Source organism: Myotis nattereri (genome assembly GCF_964212035.1).
Source record: "Myotis nattereri genome assembly, chromosome: 15".
NCBI lineage: Eukaryota > Metazoa > Chordata > Mammalia > Chiroptera > Vespertilionidae > Myotis > Myotis nattereri.
In genome coordinates this window covers 31,983,212-32,007,740 of record NC_138090.1, presented here as the reverse complement: position 1 = coordinate 32,007,740, position 24,529 = coordinate 31,983,212, and the positions used below count along the sequence as shown (strand labels likewise).

General features: G+C 43.3%; 1 protein-coding gene across 6 annotated transcripts in view; it reads right to left on the bottom strand.

Moving 5' to 3' along the window:
• LSM14A (LSM14A mRNA processing body assembly factor) overlaps positions 1 to 24,529 on the bottom strand; it is a 151,293-nt gene that overhangs the window by 106,039 nt on the left and 20,725 nt on the right. For all 6 annotated transcript variants that reach the window (XM_081107879.1, XM_081107878.1, XM_081107877.1 and 3 more), the window contains exons 2-3: positions 23,498 to 23,661; positions 12,473 to 12,602 (exon numbers count right to left, since the gene is read on the bottom strand). In XM_081107879.1, the coding sequence (XP_080964005.1) occupies positions 12,473 to 12,602; positions 23,498 to 23,661 (294 nt within the window). The remainder of the gene's footprint in view (positions 1 to 12,472; positions 12,603 to 23,497; positions 23,662 to 24,529) is intronic.

Below are 24,529 nucleotides of genomic sequence, written 5' to 3'. Positions count from 1 at the left end.
CTTCAGTGTGAGGGCTGATGCTTTAACTACTAAGCTCATTGGCCAGGGCATTATTTTACCTTTTTATTAAAAAATTTGACACTATTGCAGATGTCTCCCATTTGCCCCCCTCAACCAATTACTCCTCCCCATCCCTTGGCCTTCAATACCCATTGTCCATGTCCATGGGTTTACAGTTGATTGTTGTATATTTACCACTTATCTCCTTACCATACTAAATTCATGTATTCATTCGAGTGGTTTGAATATTCTTTTGCATTTTTTAAAAAAAGATATTTTTATTGATTTCAGAGAGGAAGAGGGAGAATCATGGATTGGCTGCTTCCTGCACACCCCCTAGTGGGGATTGAGCCCCAGACCCAGGCATGTGCCATTGACCTGAATAGAACCCGGGATCCTTCAGTCCCCAGGTCAATGCTCTACCCACTGAGATAACTGGCCAGGGCCCTTTGCATTTTCTATGTACAAATTATGTCACCTTCAAATACTTTTAGTTCTTCCTTTTCATTCTTTAAATCTTTCATTTTCTTGTCTTACTGAATTGAGGACCTCTACAACATTAAATAAAATATTGAGACAATTTTGCCTTTGCTTTTTATTCTTTATCCCAAGGGAAATGCATTCATTATTTCACCATTATGTAAGCTTTTTCATTTCACTGATCAAATTTAGGATTCCCTCCCATTTGTTTCTTTCTTTTAAATATATTTCTTTATTGATTTCAGAGAGGAAGGAAGAGGGAGAGAGAGATAGAAACATCAATGATGAGAGAGAATCATTGATTGGCTGCCTCCTGCACGCCCCCGACTGGGGATCAAGCCCGCAACCCGGGCATGTGCCCTTGGCTGGAATCAAACCTGGGACCCTTCAGTCCGCAGGCCATTGCTCTATCCACTGAGCAAAACTGACTAGTGCTCCCTCCCATTTCTTATTGTTGATAAATGGGTGTTGAATTTTATCAAACGCCTGTTCTATCTTTTGGAATTGCAGTTTTTCTCCTTTATCTGGTAAGGTAGTAAATTACTAATGATTTTCAAATGTTCAAACAGCATTGCATTCCTGAGATAAACGTGACTTTGTCATTATGTACTCTCCTTTTTATGAATTGCTAGCTTCCACTGCTAATATTGTGTTAAGAACTTTTACATGTGTGTTCATGGGAGATGGTGAGCTGTAATTTTCTTTTCTTGTAATGACATCATCAGGTTGCCTCGGTTAGGAAGTATTCCTCTACCTTTATTCTCTCAAAGAATTTGTGTTAAGACTGGTAAAATTATTTCTTCCTTAAGTGGTAGAATTTATCAGTAAAGCAAACAGTCTAGAATTTTCTTTGAGAGATTTCTAATTACAGTTTCAATTTCTTTAACAGCTTTTCTTTTTTTAAAGATTTTATTTCCTGTTGTGTTAGATTAGGAAAGTTGTATTTTCCAAGGAACTTATCTAAGATGTCAAATTTATTGACACTACTCACAATATTTTCATATTCTTTTAGGACCTATAGTGATGTCTACTTTCTTTTGTTGTTGTTAATCCTCACCTGGGGATCTTTTTTTTGCACTGTTTTTCAGAGAGTGAGGAGGAGGAAAGGGGGAGGGAGCAAACCTGCAACTCAGGTACATGCCCTTGATGAGAAATCGAACCAGAGACCCTGTGGTGTGCAGGTTGACACTCTAACTACTGAGCAAACCCAGGCCAAAGCTTCAATTAAAAAAAATTCCTCACCCAAGTATATGTTTGATTTTTGAGAGAGAGAGGGAGAAATGTGAGAGAGAAACATGGAACAGTTGCCTCCCGACCCACTGGGGATCGAACATGCAACATTTTATTGTACAGGACGACGCTCCAAACCAACTGATATTGGTGATTTGGGTCTTCCTTTTTGTCTTGATCAGTCTTGATTAGGGCTTATTAATTTCATGAAAATTTTCAAAGAACTAACTCCTGGCTTTGTTGATGTTATATATATTTTGGCTTGTTTCTACTATTTTGTTTTTTGCTTTTAAAATTTTTCTTCCTTCTGCTACTTTTGGACTAAATTTCCTTTTTTTTCTAGCTTAAGCTGGCAGTTTAGAATACTGATTTTAAAACATTCTTGTTTTCTAATGTATGTACTTAAAGGCATGAAATTTTCCCTCAGTAGCAATGCTTAAGCTTAATTCCAATTCTGGTATGTTGCATTTTATAAACTTTATTTATTTAAATCTTTATTATTGAAAGTATATGTTCCCTGTTTTCCCTCATTAACCCCTTCTAGTCTGCCCTACATTGCCCACCCCAGGACTTCACCAGTCTATTGTCTGTGTTCATGGGTTACGCATATTTGTATATAAGGTCTTTGGTTGATCATTTCCTATTCACCCTCCCTTCCCTCTGAGATTCCAGTCTGTTCTATGCTTGTATGCCTCTGGATCTATTTTGTTCATTAGATTCCACATAAGTGTAATCATGTGGTACCTGTGTTTCTGACTGGCTTATTTTTGCTAAGCATAATACTCTCCAGGTCCCTCCATGCTGCCTCAAAGGGTAAGAGATCCTTCTTTGTTACTGCTGCATATTCCATGGTATAAATGTACCACAGCTTTTTTATCCACTCACTTACTGATTGGCACTTGGGCTGTTTCCAAATCTTAGCTATTGTAAATTGTGCTGCTATGAACATAGGGGTGCATACTTTCTTTCTGATTGGTGTTTTGGGTTTCTTAGGATATATTCCTGCAAGTGAGATCACTGGGTCAAATGGAAGTTTCATGTTTAATTTTGGGAAATTCCATACTGTTTTCCATAATGGCTGCACCAGTCTGCATTCCCACCAGCAGTGTACTAGGGTTCCCTTTTCTCCACATCCTTGCCAGCACTTGTCATTTGTTGATGGTAGCCATTCTGCCAGGTGTGAGGTGATACCTCATTGTCATTTTAATTTGCATCTCTCTGATGATTAGTGACTCTAATTTTTCATGTCTCTTGGCCATCTATATGTCCACTTTGGAGAGTGTCTATTTAGGTCCTTTGCCCATTTTTTAATTGGATTGTTTGTCTTCCTTTTAATTGGATTGTATGAGTTCCTTATATATTTTTGGATATTAACCCTTTATCAGATGTATCATCGCCAAATACATTCTTCCATCCAGTGGGCTCTCTTTTCAGTTCGTTGATGATTTCTTTTGCTCCGCAGAAGCTTTTTATTTTGATGTCCCATTTGTTTATTTTCTCTTTAGTTTCCTTTGCCTGAGATGTATCTGTAAACATATTGCTACACGAGTTGTCTCATTTTATAAATTGTAAATTAAAAAAAATATTTTTTGCTAATTTCCCATGATTTCTTGTTTGATTCATTAGTGATTTACAAGTTTTCTCAATTTCCAATTATTTGGATATTTTCAAGTTATCTTTATTATTAATTCCAAATTTAATTTCTTTGTGACTTGAGACAATACTATGAATGCTTTCTATCCTTCTGAATTTAATGTACTTGTTTTATGGCCCAGGATTTGGTCTATCCCATTAACAAGTCTATTTTATTTGAAAAGAATTTATTTTCTGCAATAGTTGGGTATTCTATTTTTATAAATGTTACACACACATTTAGGTTATAACTTTCTGATGAACTGCCTGCCCTTTGTGCCATTATGAAGAATCACTCTTTATCTCTGATAGTACTGCTCACCTTTAAGCTGTTTTGTCTGATGTTCACTTACCTAACAGTTTTGTTATCAGTGTTTGTGTGATATGTTGTGCCTATTTCTGTATTTCCGTGCATCTCTCATCATCTAAATATATAAAGAGCCAGGGTCTGTAACAACTGAAGGTTCAACCAAACACCGCAAGTCAGTGCTGGGTTGCTGTGGTGACCCAGCACTGACTGCAGCTGGTGCTGGCACAGCGACCCAGCACTGACTGCCGAGGGGGCCTGTGGATCAGGCCTGGAGAGAGGCCTGCAGAGAGAGAGGCAGGGTCTGATCTGCAGCTTCTGTGGTCAGCTGTTGCCTCTCTCCTTCTCTCTGGGCTTCCCCAGAAGCCACACCTGTTTCTCTCTGGGCCTCCGTAGGGGCTACTAATCAGCCCCGCATCTTTGATCAGGCCCAGAGATAGGCCCAAAGACGCTGACTGGCATAGAAACCAACCAATCAGAACCTAATCTGGGTGAACTGCGAAGGCAGAACCTAAGGTGGGGGCTAAGGAGGAGTTTTAAGGGCAACAGCTGTTTGGTGTAAGATGTAAGAAAGCGGTTCAATTTTTTAATGATCCTTTAGTCTGTTAGCCTTAATGCATGAAATAACCCCCTAGGCTTTATGCTAACTGTAAAGTTCATAAGCATGCCTTCTAGGTACTCATCAAACTCAATTAAAAATTAATCTGTACAAAACACTGGAGACCTAAGAGAATCGTCATGCAATATGATTTGACTACTTAACCAGTTAAAATAAAATATATCCACCTGTCTGTCTGTTCAGCTAATATTCCTCCATCTTGCCCATAATAGTATTATGAGCCTTAAACAGCATGCCATGGCTGCTTTGCTTCTTTTTTTTTTTTTTTTTTTTAATATTTTATTGATTTTTTACAGAGAAGAAGGGAGAGAGATAGAGAGTTAGAAACATCGATGAGAGAGAAACATCGATCAGCTGCCTCCTGCACATCTCCAACTGGGGATATGCCCGCAACCCAGGTACATGCCCTTGACCGGCATCGAACCCGGGACCTTTCAGTCCGCAGGCCGACGCTCTATCCACTGAGCCAAACCGGTTTCGGCATGCTTCTTGATTTATTGTGATATAATTAATTTTTCCTAAGGGTCGGTAAATTACTAAAGTTAACACATTGTTTGCGGGTAGTTTTTATCGCGCGCTAACAGGTGGCGCGGGCCATTTTTGCTAATTTTTTGCGCAAATGGCAACGTTCAGTAAAATTACGATAACTTTAGTTTACGTATTTATACGTTACCCGCATTCTACCGCTAGTCTATAAAAAACGTATTAATACGTGTCCTGCGCTCTACTACACTGGTAGAACGTATAAATACGTGAAACGTGTAAACACGTTTCCCGCATACAATGTGTTAATAATGACCTAATCGTCACACATAAGAATTATTTTTAGCTTAAAAAAATAGTGCTTGCCCTGGCCGGTGTGGCTCAGGTGGTTGAGTGTTGTCCCTTGCAATGAAAGGTCACCAGTTCAATTCCTGATCAAGGCACATACCCAGGTTGAGGGTTCAGTCCCTGGGTGAGTATGGGAGGCAGCTGATAGATGTTGCTCTCCACCTTTCTCTCTTAAAAAAAAAAAGAAAAAAAAAAAAAAACAGAAAAGAAAAGAAAAAAAAGAGTTCCCTGGGTGAGAATGTTTCATGTGCACTGGAGAAGAATGTATAATCTGATATTAGGGGATGAAAGCCTCTGTAAATGTCAATTATAACCATTTGGTCTAATGCAGTGGTTCTCAACCTGTGGGTCGCGACCCCTTTGGCAGTCGAATGACCCTTTCACAGGGGTCGCCTAAGACCATCCTACATATCAGATATTTACATTACGATTCATAACAGTAGCAACAGTACAGTTGCGAAGTAGCAATGAAGATAATTTTATGATTGGGTCACAACATGAGGAACTGTATTTAAAGGGCCAGAAGGTTGAGAACCACTGGTCTAATGTGTCATTTAAGGTTGATATTTCTTTATTGATTTTCTGTTTGAATGATCTACCTAGAGCTGTCAATGGAGTATTAAGGTCCCCAACCATGACTGTGCTTTGATCTGTTTCTTCCTTTACTTCTAAGTAGTTGCTTTACATATATCAGTGCTTCCTGATTGGGTACATATATATTAAGAAGTGTTATGTTTTCTTAATGTAGTGTCCCATTATCATTATACTAGAGGCTCAGTGCATGGATTTGTGCACCAGTGGGGTCCCTCGGCCTGGCCTGTGGGGATTAGGCTGTAAACGGCACTCCGACATCCCCTGAGGGGTCCTGGATTGCTAGAGGGCGCAGGCCAGGCCTAGGGACCCCACTGGTGCATGATCAGGGCTGGGGAGGGACGATGGTAGGGGTCCAGAGCATGTCCGGCCTATCTTGCGCAGTCCTGATCGGCCGGACCCCAGCAGCAAGCTAACCTACTGGTTGAAGCGTCTGCCTCCTGGTGATCAGTGCACATCATAGCTACTAGTCGAATGGTTGCTTAGGCTTTTATACATAAAGATAATGTCCATCTTTGTCTCTTTTTATCAGGTGAGGATGTAAAAAAAAAGTTGAAAACAAGAGACAGTTTAAAATCTGGCTTAATTTGTGCCAACAGAGACTATATTTTAGTTAATTTTCACCTTAATCAATGCTACAGTTTTTCTCCTCACTTAACAACTTTAATTTTGATGTTTTGTTAATCATCACCCAAGGATATTTTTCTTCCATTGATTTTTAGAGAGTGTGGAAGGGAGGGAGGAGAAACAGAGTGAGACACATTGATTGGTTGCCTCCTGCAGGTGCCTGAGGATTAAGCCTGCAACCAAGGTATGTGCCCTGACAGGGAATTGAACTATGACATCCTACTTCATGGGTTGACGCTCAACTACTGAGCAACACTGCTGGCACAACTTTAAAATATATGTCCCTTAATAAGCCACTTCACAAATTATCCTATCAATATTAAAATAAAAAAATCTAAAAAGAATCTGCCACTGCAAAAATTACTCTGCCAAACATGGAAAACACTGCCTTTGTGATACCCAAAGAAAAACACACCAGCAACCCCCAATAATATTAAAATCAAGTAAAATCACTTATAAGGAACATGTATTTCACCACCACAAAATACTTTAATTAGAGGGGCAGGCTATGAAGAATGGCAGAGCAATATTTACTATGTAGACACTATGTGTAAGACTTTGTTCAAATGCTTTACACATATTAAGTCATTCAAACTTCACAGTAAAGAAGGAGGAAAGTACAATAATAATACCAATGTTAATCAAATATCTGATTTAGTGAAAGGAGTTTAAAAGAATAATATAATTTGCAATTGTCTGTTATTTGAATAGTATTCTAAACAGTTATAGCTAACATGGGGTATATCCAGATTTAACATGTATAATTAACACTGGTCTTACTGCTTGAGTAGGTTTGGGAGGTACATGAACCAAAGTTACATTATTTCACCTATCCAAGAATAAGTCTAAAAGGAAAGAAATATTTAGTTTTAATTTTGAAAAGTGTCAAACCTATATCAAAATTGAAGGTGTATACTTGAATACCGACATATTACTTATCTAGATTCACCAACTGCTAATATCTTTCTAGGCCTACTGTTTCTTTATGATATACACACTTTTACCAATGTAGACTATAATGACCCTTAAATACTCCAAAACTATCTCTCCAAAAAAAGACATTCTATTATATGGTTAACCACAAAACCATTACCACATCTAAGAAAATCAACAAAATAACACCATCTAATGTACCCAAAGTTCCTCAGTAGTCCCTACAATGCTCTTCATATAAACTTTTTACAAAACCCAGATCTAATCACATGTTTGGATGCTATATCTCTTTAGTCTCCCCAAGTCTCTGTACTTCACAACATTGAATTCTTTGAAGAGTGTGGACTTCTGGATATATATGGAACATTTCCTCACGATTAGAATGTGCATTTTCAGCAAGAACATCACAGGAACACCACAGAGGTCAAGTTGTATAACCCCTTTCTTTCCCCCTATAACATTACATTAAGAAACATACAATTATTTAACTATGGCAATGGCAAAATTGATGACTTGATTAAGATGGTGATTATCAAATCATCTTGCCTAATAATAGACAAACATGTAAATGGACCATACCTTCGCTATGCTAACCAGCCAATCAGGAGAGTATGCAAATTAACCCAACAAAGATGGCGGTTAATTTGCATACATAGGCACGAGTGGCCTGGGTCCTGGGAACATCCTTGGGACCCAGGCCGCTCCTAGCCTGTAGGCCCGCGCTTAGGCCCTGAGCAGTGGGGGTCCCAGAACGCCCCGGCCACTCCGGGTCTATGGACACAGGTGCCAAGCGTATGTTCCCGCCCTGTGGCCACTTGCGCGTGTGCAGGCGCCAAGCAGCAGCCTGGATCCATGCTCCCCAGCCCAGCACCCATCACGGGGGCGAAAAGGCCAGGCCAGGCCTCCCCGCATCCATCGTGTACCGAACAGAACAGGCCTCCCCGAGATTGGTCATGGGGTGAACAGAACAGGCCTCCCCGGGACTGCTCGCAGGGCGAACAGAACAGGTCATCCTGGGAACGATCACGGGGCGAAGAGGACAGGCCTCCCTGAGATCGATCACAGGGCGAACAGGACAGGTCTCCCTGCAATCACTGGTGGGGTGAACAGGCCAGGCCTCCCGCAGGGTGAACAGAACAGGCCTCCCTGTGAGGCGAACAGAACAGGCCATGCCTCCCTGCGATCCCAGGCAAAGAAGCTGTTCTGCTGACCAGCCTGTGCTATGGACCTGTTCAGGTGGGTGGTGCAGAGTCCGGGGCCTCTAGCCTGCAGCCACGGGAAGTCTCCCTTTCCAGAGTTAGGGGTACCAGCCCAGGTTCATCCAGCGCCGGGTCCTGACTGCCGGGGTGAGTTCCTGCAGGCTGGGGTTTGATCTCTAGGCATTAGCAGTAGGAGACCAGTGCCTTTGTTATTGCTGTGTGTCCAGGTTTTAATTGAACAAATGCCTGGTGGTCCTGGGCGCCAGCTTAGCAAAATCTTTTAGGAGGAGAATTCTGTCTGGGTTTCCTCAAATTCCCTCAGCCACTACTCACCCCTCTGTGAAGGCGCAGAACAAGTGAGGCCCCTTAAATAAAAATCAGAGGTCTCCAGCAACGGTGGGCCTCTCTCATCACAGTCATTTGGACTGGATGGCATTTGAGTATTTATCTAGGCACCATGACAGGGAACACACAAGCTCAAGTCATGATCTCTGCCCTTAAATAATTCACAATCTTATTAGAGCGAGTGGCTGATAAAAGCGCAGTAATGACATCAGAATGTAAGGCAACAATACAGAGAGGAACAGAGGCAATTGCTAGGATGATTTTCCAACAATTAGTACAAAGAGTATGTGCTGGGAATTAAATAAAAAATATGTGTGGAAGTAGCTGCTTCATGAGTATGGGATCCCTTCCTATTTTACAGGAAACTGAGTTCCACGTGAGCTGGGTAATATGCTACGATATCTGAGGCACAGGACAAGGGAGGCCCTAAGGGAACTGTGCTTTGATATTTGAGCCATTCTTTATTGTTCAATGTGATTTATTTCTGCACGCCTGTTTTATAATAGTTAAATTACTAGAATAATACATCTTGCAATAAAATATTACTAGAAGAGCAAATGATCAGGTGACATTTATTGTTATTTTCTATAAATGAACACAATCTCTGGTATGCTAAAATTATAGGTATTATAGAAATATTCAGATAGGGAGACCTATAGGCTTGATTACAAGTTAGGCTATCACAACCTGAATTTATTGCTTAAAAAAAAAAAGCAGGGAGCCAACTAGAAACTGAACCAAATATAAGCCCTTGAAGGGCAAATGTAAATTGGATAAGCTTTGCTATTACAAGAGCAAGAAGAAAAAATTCAGATGCAAGAATGAGAAGCAGATTGCATCCACTCTAAGTTGCTGTTAAAGAAAAAGAATGATATATTATGAAAATACTTAATACAGATTGTAAAGAGATTTGTTCAAAGAGGATTTCCTAGAGGAGGTGGTATTTCAGTTAATTTTTTTAAATGTGAAGAGGTTAGCTAAATAAGAAAAAGGTGTAGGGGTCCCAAATTGCAGAGGGTGCAGGCGGGGCTGAGGGACCCCCCACCACCACCATTCGTGCACCAGGCCTCTAATCCTATATAATATCCTATATAATAAAAGCCCAGTGACCGAACGGCTAAACGACCAGACCAACTGGTTGACCAGTCACTGACACACTGACCACCAGGGGGCAGATGCTCAACGCAGGAGCTGCCCCCCAGTGGTCAGTGCGCTACCACAGTGGGAGTGCCACTCGGCTGACCTAAATGAGTGGCTGCTCCCGCTGTGAACCCTGGGCGTTGCCTCCTCGCCCCAGGCTCCTCCTCCTCACTCCCTGCCGCCTTCTCTGGATGCCTGCAGGCTGCTGCTGGGCTTGTAGAACTGACCCTGGAGGCTGGGAGGCGGGTTCGTGGCTGCTGCAGGACTGAGGCCTACTCTACTGCCTCTTAGTGCTATTGTCCCTGGGCCCACCCCCAACCAGGTCCCTTGGAGAGGCGAGTGCTCTGGCTCCACGGAAGATGCCAGACCAGGGAGCAGCCACTCGGCTGACCGGAATGAGCAGCACTACGACAGCAGGCCAATCCCCGCATATCACGCCCCCCACCAGGGCAAGAATCCCATGCACTGGGCCTCTAGTTCCATTATAAAGGCACAACACTTACCCCCTTTGTAATTAGTAAGTAAACTGTGGGATGAATACCTTAAGGACATTTTAATATCCTCTTTCAACACCATTTACTCAATGATTTTAGCTGATAATAGTGCTGCTAATTATTACACCAGAGATTATTTTTTTAAAATACATATTTTATTTATTTTTTTATAGAGAGCCAGAAACATCAATGAGAGAGAAACATCAATCAGCTGCCTCCTGCACACCGCCTACTGGGGATGTGCCTGCAACCAAGGTACATGTGCTTGACTGGAATCGAACCTGGGACCTTTCAGTCTGCAGACTGACGCTCTATCCACTGAGCCAAACCAGCCAGGGCGAGATTATTAAATGATGATTTTCTATTATCTACCATTCCTTCCTTTTATTAGCTGGTATTTTTCTGTTAAAAAAGAGCATTGTTTCCCCTTCTTTTAGTGGGGAATGGTATTTAGAAACCAAGAACAGGGTCTACACGTGTTCTTTGCTACTGGATATCACTGCTTCTAGGCCTGTCAGTCAGGAAATAAGCAGTTTTTTAAAAAAATGAGTTAATTCTCATACCTCCAATTCACCTTCAACATCACAGGGTTCTTCCATACCTTCCCCATTTCATATTTTTATATCCCTACTCCATACCACTTCCCAACATCAATATACTACTAATTTGTCCTACCCCATTATACATACAAAACAGTTTCAAAATTGCCTGGCCAGTGTTGCTCAGTGATTGAGCACAGACCTATGAACCAGAAGTCACAGTTTGATTCCCGATTCCTAGTCAGAGCACATGCCTGGATTGCAGGCTCAATCCCTGCAGTGGAGGACGTGCAGGAGGCAGCCAATCATGATTCTCTCTCATCACTGATGTTTCTGTCTCTCTCTCCCTTCCTCTCTGAAATCAATAAAAATATATTTTAAAAAATAGTTTCAAAATTAACACCAATACCACTACCAATTACAAACCCCAAGTCAAAATTTTTTAATAGTTCTATCTACTACCACATATCCTACTAAGAGTGTAAAAGTTACTTGAATTAAGTACTTTTTTCCTGTGTGGCTATGTTATTGATTTGATATATATTTAATACCAGTTGTTTCAGCTTATATTTATTCAATTTTGGGATTCACCCTATCCTTTTTTATTTTGTGAATAAGTCAAACGTTTACATACTTGAAAAGTTACAACTATATAAAAAAGAAATTAATTTTAACAAAACTCATTAGCATGCTAAGACATAAAAACAAAACTTAACACCGGGTTGATCTGATTACACCTAGCTTTTGCACACAATGAATGGCCTTTGTTCTTGTAAGTAGGACTGTTTGTTATTAGCCCTGCGCTCCTACACATTCTCCTTATAGTGTCATATTTCTAAAACATTGTTACTATAAACAAAGCACCAACCCTCCAAATATGCTCTAGGTGAGCATCTTTCATAGGTGATGAGATAATCACCCACATTCAACATAAATACTTCTTAATGGCATTAATATTCCCTAATCACAATGTCATTATTGCCAATCCCTTTTTGAAAATCTATCCTATTGAAAAAATACTTATTTTAAATGTATATACCTTATGTAAATTTAAAATAACATTCAATGAAATCTGATTATTGGGTATATCCAGATTTTTTCTGTTGTTTTTTTAAAGTGACTCTTTTGAGAGATGACCATTTTATTTCTTGATTTTAAAGAGGGAAGAAAGGAGGAAGGGAGACAATGTGGGAGAGGGAATGGGAGATCTGTAGGAGAGAGGGAAAGAGAAAGAGAAATATCGATTTTGTAGTTACACTTATTTTTTCATTCACTGGTTGATTCTTGTATGTGTCCTGACCGGACCCACAACCTTGGCAGATTGAGATGACACTCTAACTAACTGAGCTACCTGGCCAGGGCCAAGAGAGACCATTTTAGAACCACTGGTCAATGAGGACATTAAATAAACCCTGTAAAATATAGTAATAGGCTACAAAAGGAATACCAAAGAAGATGTCTAAAAATGTGTGGTTATAAAAAAAAAAGAAAAAAGAAAAACGTACCAACACCAACAGCACCAAATTGCTGCCCGACTAATGAACTTGGACTGAACTGACTGTACGTCGACATCCTGCCAAAAGGTCCATAGGAACCCACTGACTGGAATGAAGAAGTAGATGAGCCTAGTGAAGACTGAAGAAAAACCATGGGTTATTTTTTTAGGCTCTAAACAACATGTATATAATGGAAAGAAATTTGAATATTTACACTTTTAAAGAAAACGATTAAATTATAACTACTACACACAAAAGCAATCATAATCTTACAACATGTATTTAACATTAGAACAGCTGAATAACCTTCTGATTTCACTATTTGTATATCTAGCTGACCCTTGAACAACACGGGTTTGAACTGTGAAGGTCCACTTATATGTGAATTTTTTTCAATATAGTCAACCCTCAACAAATGGAGAGGGTCCTTTGTATGTTTTGTTCTACACCATTTTATACACTGATTGGCCAGATTATTATGACCACCTGACATTTGTAGGCAAATTAGCTATAATTTCGCGCTGAAGTTGCTAGAGGGCCAGACCATTATAAATAGGGAAGCAGATTGTTTACCACGACAGAAGTGATTTTTTCTGAAGATATGGGTAAACAACACGATTTAACAGCCTTTGAATGTGGGATACACACACACACACACACACACACACACACACACACACACACACACACTGAGTGGCCAGACTATTATGACCACCCCATCAGTACTTCGCTGGGCCACCTTTGGCCTTCAATACTGCGGCGATTCTCCTTGGCATTGACTCCATGAGATGTTGAAAGGTGATGTGACACCATGCCTGATCAATAGCACTGTCCAGTTCTGTGAGATTTGATGGTTGTGGAACCAGCTGCCTGATGGCTCTTTTAACTTCATCCTACAAATGCTCAATTGGATTGAGATCTGGTGATTGTGGGGGCCACCTAAGCAAGGTAAAGTCTCCCTCGTTCTTGAAACCACTCCTGCACAATACGAGCACCGTGGCACGGCACATTGTCTTGCTGGAAGGAGCCATCTCCATTGGGATACGCCATCAACAAGATAGGATGAACCTGATCAGCAATGCTACTTAGGTATGTTGTGCTACTCAGACATTGTTCCACACGAATTAAAGGGCCCCAATCATGCCAGGAAAACATGCCCCAAACCACAACACTGCCCCCACCAGCTTGAAGGGTTGTATTCATGCATGTGGGGTGCATGCTTTCATGCTGATTCCGCCAAATTCTCACTCTGCCATCTGCATGATGCAACTGGAAACGTGATTCATCGGATCACATGACTTTTTTCCAATGCTCGACTGTCCAATTCTTGCGTTCCTGTGCGACTTGGAGATGTTTTATCTTGGTAACTGAAGATAGCAAAGGTGCTGGAACAGGCCTTCCGCTTCCATATCCCATACGATGCAGTGTACGGCTAATTTGCCTACAAATGTCAGGTGGTCATAATAATCTGGCCACTCAGTGTAATATATATCTCATGTTCAAAGGCTGTTAAATCACGTTGTTTACCCACATCTTCAGAAAAAAATCAATTCTACTGTCATGGTAAACAACCTGCTTCCCTATTTGTAATGGTCTGGCCCTCTAGCAACTTCAGCGCGCAATTATAGCTAATTTGTCTACAAACGTCAGGTGGTCATAATAATCTGGCGACTCAGTGTATAAAGGACTTGAGTATCCACAGATTTTGGTATCTATAGAAGGTCCTGGAATCAATACCCCGCACAATCTGAGAAACAACTGTAGCTAAGTTTTGGGGAATCAGAACTTAGATGTGGTCCTGGTTGGGTGGCTCAGTTGGCTGGAGTGTCGTACTGTACATCAAGCATGTCAAACTCAAAGGCTAACATGGGCCAATTAAATAGGCATACGGCCTGCGGGCCGCAAGTTTGACATCCTTGATGTACACCAAAAGGTTACAGGTTCGATTCCCCGTCAGGGGATGTATGGGAGGGAACTGATTGATGTTTCTCTCTCTCCCGCTTCCTCTCTCTAAAGTCAATGTAAAAAGAAAACAATATATCCTCAGGTGATGATTGAAAAGAAAAAAAAGAAAGTATCTTTCGTAGAGAAGTTAAAAATAAAAATACATGTAGATGTTTTATTGTGTGAGGGTTGGTACCCCCAAATTCTGCATTGTTCAAAGGGTCAACTATATGTGCTAATTTTATACTCATTGATATATACACTTTTTTTCTACAATAAACTCCTCCTTTGAGTAAAGAGTTTTATAGCAGATTTAGGAAAGAACTGAAGAAAAGTTACTTGACTATCAAGTAAAATAACTTTGCTTAAAGGGAAAAAAACATGAAAAAACATACTTGGTAATATATTGAGTTTTAAATCTGTGCTGACAAATAAGACATTTCACTTTTGATTTTATTTTCGATCATGTGAGGTGCACTATTAAATTTACAGGAAAGAGATGGAAAAACAAACTATTCCACACACAAATTTACATTTTTAAATATAGTTATTAAGTTAAAGAAAAAATTAAAAAAACATTGTTACTAAACCCAAAATATAATTTAATATGTATATACACAAACTTTTATAATATTAATTTATCTTAATATAAAATATTTCATAATATAAATATGAAGTGTAATAACTACTACTGGCATATAAGCTCACTGATAGTAGGACTTTGTGTATTCACTGCTGGTACCAGGCACATGGCAGGTGCTCAATAAATCCCACTGAAAGAATGAACTAAAAGTTCAAAAGTTGCCCGACCAGTGTTGCTCAGTGGTGGAGCATCAACCTCTGAACTGGGAGGTCATGGTTCTATTTCTGGATGGGGCATATGCCTGGGTTGCAGGCTTGAACCCCAGTAGGGTGCATGCAGGAGGCAGCCAATGGATGATTCTCTCTCATTATTGATGTTTCTCTCTCACTTTTCCTTCCTCTCTCTGAAAATAAATAAATAAATAAATAAATAATCCAAAGTCAAAATTTAAGGTGGTTAGAGGTTATCCAATAACATTTTGATTTGCATTTTCTTTGATTTTCCTCATTCCATAAAGCTGATTACTTAAATAACTGGTTCCCTGGAGAATTACCAAAAGCTATCTACACTAATAAAAGAGAAAAATGGTAATTGGCGTACGGCGATACCTTTTTCATTGGCTAATCAGGGCTATATGCAAATTAACTGCCAAATAAGATTGGCAGTTAACTGCCAACTAAGATTGACAGTTAACTGCCAACAAGATGGCGGCTAATTTGCATATGTAGGCACAATGCAGGGAGGCGAAAGGGAAAGCAGGAAGAAGCCCCCTGCCACTGACAGTGATCAGAAACCCAGGGGGGAGCTAAGAGCTGGGGGGCAGGGCAAAGGCGGCCCCAGGGCCCCCCAGCCATGATCGGAGAATCAGGCGCCTTTGCCGCCCTGGCCAGTGATAGCAGGAAGTAGGGGTGGAGCCAGCGATGGGAGCTGGGCATGGTTGAAGCTGGCAGTCCCAGGAGCTAGGGGTCCCTTGCCTGGGCCTAAAGCGAAGCCCACGATCGTGGCGCCCCCCGCTGCCACTGCAGGTCCCAGCTGCCTGGGCCGGACGCCTAGGCCAGAGGCATTAGGCCTGGGAAGGGGCGGAGCCTGCAACTGCGGGGAGCTGGGGGTCCCCTGCCCAGGCCTGACACCTCTGCCGGAGGCCTCAGGCCTGGTCAAGGGGCCGATCCGGTGATTGGTGATCGGAGGGTGATGAGGGTCAACTCCTCTGGCTGAGGCATCAGGCCTGGGTGGGGGGCGGAGCCGGGGATTGGGGGGATATGATGGTCCCCTTGCCCAGGCCTGAAGCCTGGGTCAGAGGCGTCAGGCTTGGGCGGGGGGTGGAGCAAGCGATCAGAGGGAGATGGGAGTCCCCTGTCCAGGCATGATTCCTGGGCCAGAGGCCTCAGGCCTGGGCGGGGGCCAGAGCCAGTGATCGGGGGGAGATGGGGGTCCCCTGTCCAAGCCTGACACCTCTGGCAGAGGCATCAGGCCTGGGCAAGGGGCCGATCAGGCGATCGGAGGGTGATGGGGGTCAACGCCTGAGGGCTCCCAGTATGTGAGAGGGGGCAGGCTGGGCTGAGGGACACTCCCCCCCCCCACACCCAGTGCACGAATTTCGTGCACCGGGTCACTAGTCTAAATATATAAAAGCCTAATATGCAAATTGTCCGCACGCGAGTTCAACTGGGAGACTGATTACTCGCTATGACATGCGCTGACCACCAGGGGGCGGTGTAAACTAAGGGAGGCCCTGGCCAGCAGCCGGAAGGCCCCGATAGGCCCTGATCGCCAGCCAGGCCTAGGGACCCTACCCATGCACAAATTTCATACCACCAGGCTTCTAGTCCTATATAATAAAGAGGTAATATGCAAATTGAGCATCACACCCTCACACAAGATGGCTGCCCCCATGTGGTTACGAGATGGCTGGCAGGGAAGGGCAGTTATGGGTGACCAGGCTGGCAGGGGAGGGCAGTTAGGGGCGACTGGGCTGGCAGAGGAGGGCAGCTGGGGGCAACCAGGCCGGCAGGGGAGCAGTTAGGTGTCAATCAGGCTGGCAGGGGAGTGGTTAAGGGGGTGATCAGGCTGGCAGGCAGAAGCAGTTAGGGGCAATCAGACAGGTGAGCAGTTGGGAGCCAGCAGTCCTGGATTGTGAGAGATGTCCAACTGCCAGACATTCCTCAAGGGGTCCCAGATTGGAGAGGGTGCAGGCTGGGCTGTGGGACACTCCCCCCAGTGCAGGATTTCATGCACTGGGCCTCTAGTATATCTATATCTATATCTATATCTATATCTATATCTATATCTATAATAATAAAAGCATAATATGCTAATCAGACCAAACAGCTGAACAACTGGATGAACTTCCAGACAAAGCTGGGGCTGCGAGGGCCGAGGCAAGCTGCCGCAGCTTCGAGAGCCGAGCAACCCATTGCACGAATTTCGTGAATTGGGCCTCTAGTCCTATCTAATAAAAGAGAAACATGGTAATTAGCCATACATCCGCTACCCTTCCCATTGGCTAATCAGGGAGCTATGCAAATTAACTGCCAGCCGAGATGGCGGCCAGCAGCCAGGCAGCTTGAAGCGAACATGAGGCTTGCTTGCTTCAGTGACGGAGGAAACCAACCTTCCCCGCCTGCCTTGCCGGCCTCTGAGCTTGCAGTTTGAAACATTGTTACAAATACAGAAGCTAACCAAAACCCCAGAAACCTGCTTTCAGCCAGCCGGGATCTCAGAGCTGGAGTTGAAACAGTGTTTCGATTATAGAACCCAAACAAACCAGATACCTGCTTTCAGCAGCAGAGGCCTCAGAGCTGGAGCCAGAGCTAAAGCTGGCCCAGAATTAAAAAAAAAAAGAAAAAAAGGAGCATTTGGGAGCTTCAGTCACCCGCCAGCCTGAAACAGCCCTCAGCCCCTCACCCAGACTGGCCAGGCACCCCAGTGGGGACCCCCACCCTGAAGGGTGTGTGACCAGCTGCAAACAGCCATCATCCCCTCACCCAGGCTGGCCAGGCACCCCAGTGGGGACCCCCACCCTGATCCAGGACACCCTTCAGGGCAAACCAGCCGGCCCCCACCCATGCACCAGGCCTCTATCCTATATAGTAAAAGGGTAATATGCCTCCCAGCACCGGGATCAGCGGAGCTGCGAGGCCTCCCGGCACCGGGATCAGCAGAGCCGAGAGGCCTCCCGGCACCAGGATCAGCGTGATAGGGGGCAGTGCCCAAACTCCCTGAATGCCCTGGGGCTCTGTGTGTGACAGGGGGTGGGGCCACACCTCCCTATCCGCCATGCTCTGTTCATGACAGGGGAAGGCGCCCCAATCCCCTGATCAGCCCTGCTCTGTGCCTTATAGAGGGGAGCTCCCCAACCCCCTGATCGCCCTGCGGCTCTGTGTGTGACAGGGTGCGGTGCCCCCCAGCCACGGGCCCTGCTCTGTGTGTGACGGGGTAGAGCCATAACCTCCCCATCAGCCTTGCCCTGAGTGTGAGAGTGGCGGCGCCCCAACCCCCTGATCAGCCCTGCTCTGTGGGTGATAGAAGGCGGCGCCCCAACCCGCTCCCCACGGGCCCTGCTCTGTGGGTGATGGGGTAGAGCCAAAACCTACCCATCAGCCTTACCCTGAGTGTGACAGTGGCGGTGCCCCAACCCCCTGATCCGCCCTGCTCTGTGTGTGACGGGACGGTGCCCCGACTCCCCTATCGGCCCTACTCTGTGAGTGACAGGGGGGAGCTCCCCAACCCCGATTGACCCTGCTCTGTGCGTGACAGGGTATGGAGCCCCAACCCCCTTGATGGGCCCTGCTCTGTGCGTGATAGGGGGTAGCGCCCCAACCCCGATTGGCCCTGCTCTGTGCGTGACAGGGTATGGAGCCCCAACCCCCCTGATGGGCCCTGCTCTGTGCATGACAGGGGGTGGTGCTGCAACCTCCCCATCGATCCTGCCTTGAGTGTGACAGGGGGTGGTGCCCCAACCCCCCAATCGGCCCTACCCTGAGCATGACTGAGGGTGGCATTGCAACCTTCCAATCTGCCCTGCTCTGTGCATGACAGGGGGTGGCGCCCCAACTCCCCAATTGGCCCTGCTCTGAGCCCGACCAGGGGCTGCACCTAGGGACTGGGCCTGCCCTTGCCACCCGGGAGCATGCCTAAGCCAGCAGGTCGTTATCTCCCGAGGGGTCCCAGACTGCGAGAGGGCACAGGCCGGGCTGAGGGACCCCCCTTCTCCCCGAGTGCACAAATTTTTGTGCACCGGGCCTCTAGTATATATATAAAAGCTTAATAAATTGTCCGACTGAGCGTCGACTGACCGGTCACTATGATGTGCACTGACCACCAGGGAGCAGATGTTCCAACCAATAGGTTAGCTTGCTGCTGGGGTCTGGTCAATCGGGACTTGGCAAGATGCGGGTGGACACGCCCTGGAGCCTTCCAGTGATCCCTCCCGCAGTCCCTCCCCGGTCACCAGCCACTGGCCCCGACTGGGACTGGGTGAGATGGCCCTAATTGACCCCGATTGCCTCCAGGAAACAGTGCTTCCTCCTATGGGAGTGCACTGACTACCAGGGGGCAGCTCCTGCATTAAGCATCTGCCCTCTGGTGGTCAGTGCGCATCATAGCGACCAGTTGTTCCACCATTAGGGTCAATTTGCATATTACCCCTTTATTACATAGAATATGCTTTACCTATGGACATAGACAATAGGGTTTTGAAGGCCTGGGGTGGGGCGGGAACTGGGTGGAGGTGGGCAATGGGGGTGGGGGAGGGTAAGGGGACACCTATAATACTTTCAACAATAAAAATGAAAGGAGAGGATAGATGAAAGAATTTCTCTAGTTTATGTTATAAGAATAAAATTTACACCACCCATGCATGAATTTTGTGCACCAGGCCTCTAGTATATATATAAAATAGATACCACCACTATTTGGTGTAGGCCAGTGATTTTCAACCTTTTTCATCTTGTGGCACACATAAACTAATTGCTAAAATTTGGTGCAGCACGCCAAAGAGTACATTATATTCTTTGCCTAACTGACAAAAAATAAATAGGTGTAATTATCATTCATTCACACCAAACGGCTATATCTGTGTTGGCTGCTGTCATTCTTTTATTTGACAATCTAAGGGAAAAGAGGTCAGTGCCCCTGACTAAATAGTCAGGTATTTCAAGTTTTAATAATTCTTGTGGCATACCAATTGAAAATTGCTGGTGTAGGCAGCTACTTTTATTAGAATATGTTTCTTCTTCCTCCACTTAAGTAGTCAGATTTTCTCAGGATTCCTTCAGACTTACTTCCCCAAAATTAAGACATAAAAAGGAGAGGATAATCAACAACTGAATCTAAAAATCAAAAGAAATGTTCAAAAAATCTAATGAACAAAATAAACTGATAAATAAAATAGAATCAAGAAGCATGGAAACATGAAATAACAGACCGAGGAATCTTAGAGGGAAGGAGAGAGAGAGGTACCAAAGATCTTATATGCATACTAGAGGCCCAGTGTGTGTGTGTGTGTGTGTGTGTATCCCTCAGCCCGGCCTGTGCCTTTTCGCAGTCTGGGAGCCCTCGGGGAGCGGGCCTAAGCTATCAATCGGATATCCTTAGCGCGGCTGCAGAGGCTGGAGAGGCCCCTGCCACCGCCTCTGTGCTCGCCAGCCGTCAGCCCAGCTTGTGGCTAAACGGTGCTTCCTCCTGTGGGAGCGCACTGACTACCAGGGGGCAGCTCCTGCATTGAGCGTCTGCTCCCTGGTGGTCAGTGCGCATCATAGCGACCAGTTGTTCTGCCATTAGGGTCAATTTGCATATTACCCCTTTATTACATAGAATATGCTTTACCTATGGACATAGACAATAGGGTTTTGAAGGCCTGGGGTGGGGCGGGAACTGGGTGGAGGTGGGCAATGGGGGGGAAAAAGGGGACACCTATAATACTTTCAACAATAAAAAAGAAAGGAGAGGATAGATGAAAGAATTTCTCTAGTTTATGTTATAAGAAAATTTACCCATTTCTTATTAAAAAGCTTGTCTTAATATTCAAGAACAATGTGTGGTAAATAAATGTTAAAAGGTCCCTTTTCTTTTTTCGGCCTTAATTTTATATTCGAAGAGTTCCTGAGGTATTTTAATAACTAGAAGACAAATTGTGTATAACATGTACTTTAAGAATCTGATTTGTGGGAAACTAAGATTTTTATCACTCACAGAACAAAAAAAGGAAAGTTAATTTAAAAGTATTACATTGATAAATGAATAAGCATCTTTTAGCGCAAATGACCAAAGACGTTTTTTTAAACCAGGGGTTTTATTTAATTTATTTACTTTTTAATCCTCAACCGAGGATATTTTTCCATTGAATTTTAGAGAGAGTGGAAAGGAGGGGGAAAGACTGGGAGAGAGAAGCACATGGATTGGTAGAGGTAGGGTTACGTGCCCTTGACTGGAATCAAACTTGAGACCCTTCAGTCATCAGGCTGAGGGTCTATCCACTGAGCAAAACCAGCTAGGGCCAAACAAAGACTTCTAATAAGAAAAAGGGTTAAGAAAGAAATGAATTCAGGAGGAAAACCAAGGGGGCCACAAGGTTTTAATCAGCTATGCCCTCAAGTAAAAATATTCTTAAGACCTGCTTCTTCTGCATTATAGCTGAGTTTCTATATGCTTCCAATTAAAATGTAAAATGAAAACAGGTACTGTAATGGACATCCTCTTTATTTTTATTTTATTTTTTTTCTTTTCTTTTGTTTTTTAGGGGTGGGGAATCCCAGGGGATCCTGGGAGGGGAGGGGATCCCGGGCCAGGGCCGGAGGTGGGGTTGGGCACCAGAGCTTTCAGTTTGTTCCCTGGACATCCTCTTTAATCCATAATTAAAATCCTTTAGATATATGTGTTTCTATTTTAAATAAAATACACAATTAAAAAATATATATATTTAGAAAATATATATATTTCAAATTGTGGCTCTATCCCAATTTCACTTGACTTCAGAGAGGAAGGGAGAGGGAGGGAGAGATAGAAACATTAATGATGAGAGAGAATCATTCATCAGCTGCCTCTTGTATGCCATCTACTGAGAACTGAACCCGCAATCCGAGCATGTGCCCTTGACCCGAATCGCACCTGGGATACTTCAGTCTGCAGGCTGACGCTCTATCCACTGAACCAAACTGGCTAAGGCTAAAATACTCAATTTTTTACTTCTCTCACTGAGAATACTTAAGTCTTCTTTTTAAATACCTTATTTAGGAAATTGAATATGTCTGTACATTAAAATTTTTTAATGTTTGGCTCTCTTTTTAAAAAAAATCCTCACCCAAGGACACGTTTTATTAATTTGAGAGAGAAAGAGAGAGAGAGAAACATTGATCAGTTGCCTTTTGTACGTGCCCTGACCATGACGCTCCAACTAACTGAGCCACCTGGTCAGTGCTATGTTTGGTTATCTTATATAACGTTGCATGTATATTGTATAACATATAATGTGATTTTACTCCCCTGCCCCCCAACCTAATATACCTAAGAGTAGCCATCACCATCTTGGTTTTTATTTTTTAATTTTTTTAAAAAAATATATTTTATTGATTTTTTACAGAGAGTTAGGGAGAGAGAGAGTTAGAAACATCGATGAGAGAGAAACATTGATCAGCTGCCTCCTGCACACTCCTTACTGGGTATGTGCCCGCAACCAAGGTACATGCAGAACTGAACCTGGGACCCTTGAGTCCGCAGGCCGACGCTCTATCCCCTGAGCCAAATTGGTTAGGGCACCACCTTGGTTTTTAATATGAACCACATGAGAATTAATATAGTGGCACAGATCCTGGATTCGAGCCAACTGCCTGAGTTTGTTCAAATTGTGGCTCTATCCCAATCTCACTTGTAAAAACTGAGAATAATTATAATAACAAGCTCAGAGGGTGGTGTGAGGATTGACTTTTTTTTAAAATGTATTTTATTGATTTTTACAGAGAAAAAGGGAGAGGGATAGAGAATTAGAAACATCGATGAGAGAGAGACATCGATCAGCTGCCTCCTGCACAGTCCCCACTGGGGATATGCCTGCAACCAAGTTACATGCCCTTGACCGGAACCGAACCTGGGACCCTTGAGTCCGCAGGCCGACGCTCTATCCACTGAGCCAAACCAGCTAGAGCGAGGATTGACTTTTATGTATAGTGGTTTGAATAGTGTTTCTCATATTATTAGATAGCGATAAAATATTTTAACTGATGTTGAAATTAGAAAATATTTTATGATAAAAATAAATTCATTAGCTATTTCAGACTTTATTTAGTTTCTTATGCTCTAGAGAGAAAAACCTAGATGAAACATTATCCAGGTATTTTAGGTATCTAGGGAAATAGAAAATGGTAAGCTATATATGGGCATTCAACTGAGAAAACAAACAAACAAACAAACAAACAAACAAAAAACCCTGAAAACCCAGGAACAGCAAAAGCCAAGGCTAGCCATGTGCATCAAGTTTATTTGAACGCCAAGACAAACTTATTATCAGTTACCTGAACGATAGCTGGGTCCTGAGGCAAAGAACATTGTGGTTTTGGCGGCTCACAAACAGTGAGGTCTTTAATATCACTTCCGCGGAATATTATGTATTCAAAGACTTCATCTCGAGGTGGTATTGGACGATCTGTTGGTCTGTCTTCTGTACCAAAGGACCGAACTGGTAAGAAAACAGAGGATATAAGATATGTGCCTATTCATCATATTCAGGTAGTACCTCTTATAAGTGTATTGTTCCAAGTATAAGCAGCAGTTCTTAAATGTCACCCATGAGATAGTACTCATTAATTCGTAGCTAAATAATTTTTTTAAAAAAGAAGAATAAAGTGAGTTTTGCCTAGAGCCAAATGTATTCAGTTTAAACAAAGACTGTATTATAAGATTGTGTTCTTCCTAGATTTTTATTTATTTACTAGAGGCCTGATGCACAAAATTTGTGGAAGAGGAGGCCTTCCTTTCCCTGGCTGCCGGCACCGGCTTCCCTCTGGCACCCAGGACCCGGGCTTCCCTTGCAGCCCCGGCTTCATTTGGAAGGTCATCCAGTTTAATTAGCATATTACACTTTTATTATTATAGAAGATATCTTTGGTACTTGTGAGAGGAAATGTTGATTTATTTTTTATTTACTTATTTTCAGTTTGATCTATTTTTTTAAAGAAATATTTTATTGATTTTTTACAGAGAGGAAGGGAGAGGGATAGAGAGCTAGAAACATCGATGAGAGAGAAACATCGATCAGCCGCCTCCTGCGCACCTCCTACTGGGGATGTGCCCGCAATCAAGGTACATGCCTTTGACCTGAATCGAACCCGGGACCTTTCAGTTTGCAGGCCGACGCTCTATCCACTGAGCCAAACCGATTAGGGCTTGATCTATTTTTAATGTCCTCATTCAGCAAAATAGAAAATTGGAAACCTATGTGACATTTCCTGTGTGTGTGGTGGGGGGAAGTGGGAGTGGAGAGGAGAGGCCAGTGTGTGAAGATTTACAGAGTCCACAAAATCCCAAAGTTCTAAAAATGCCTGCAT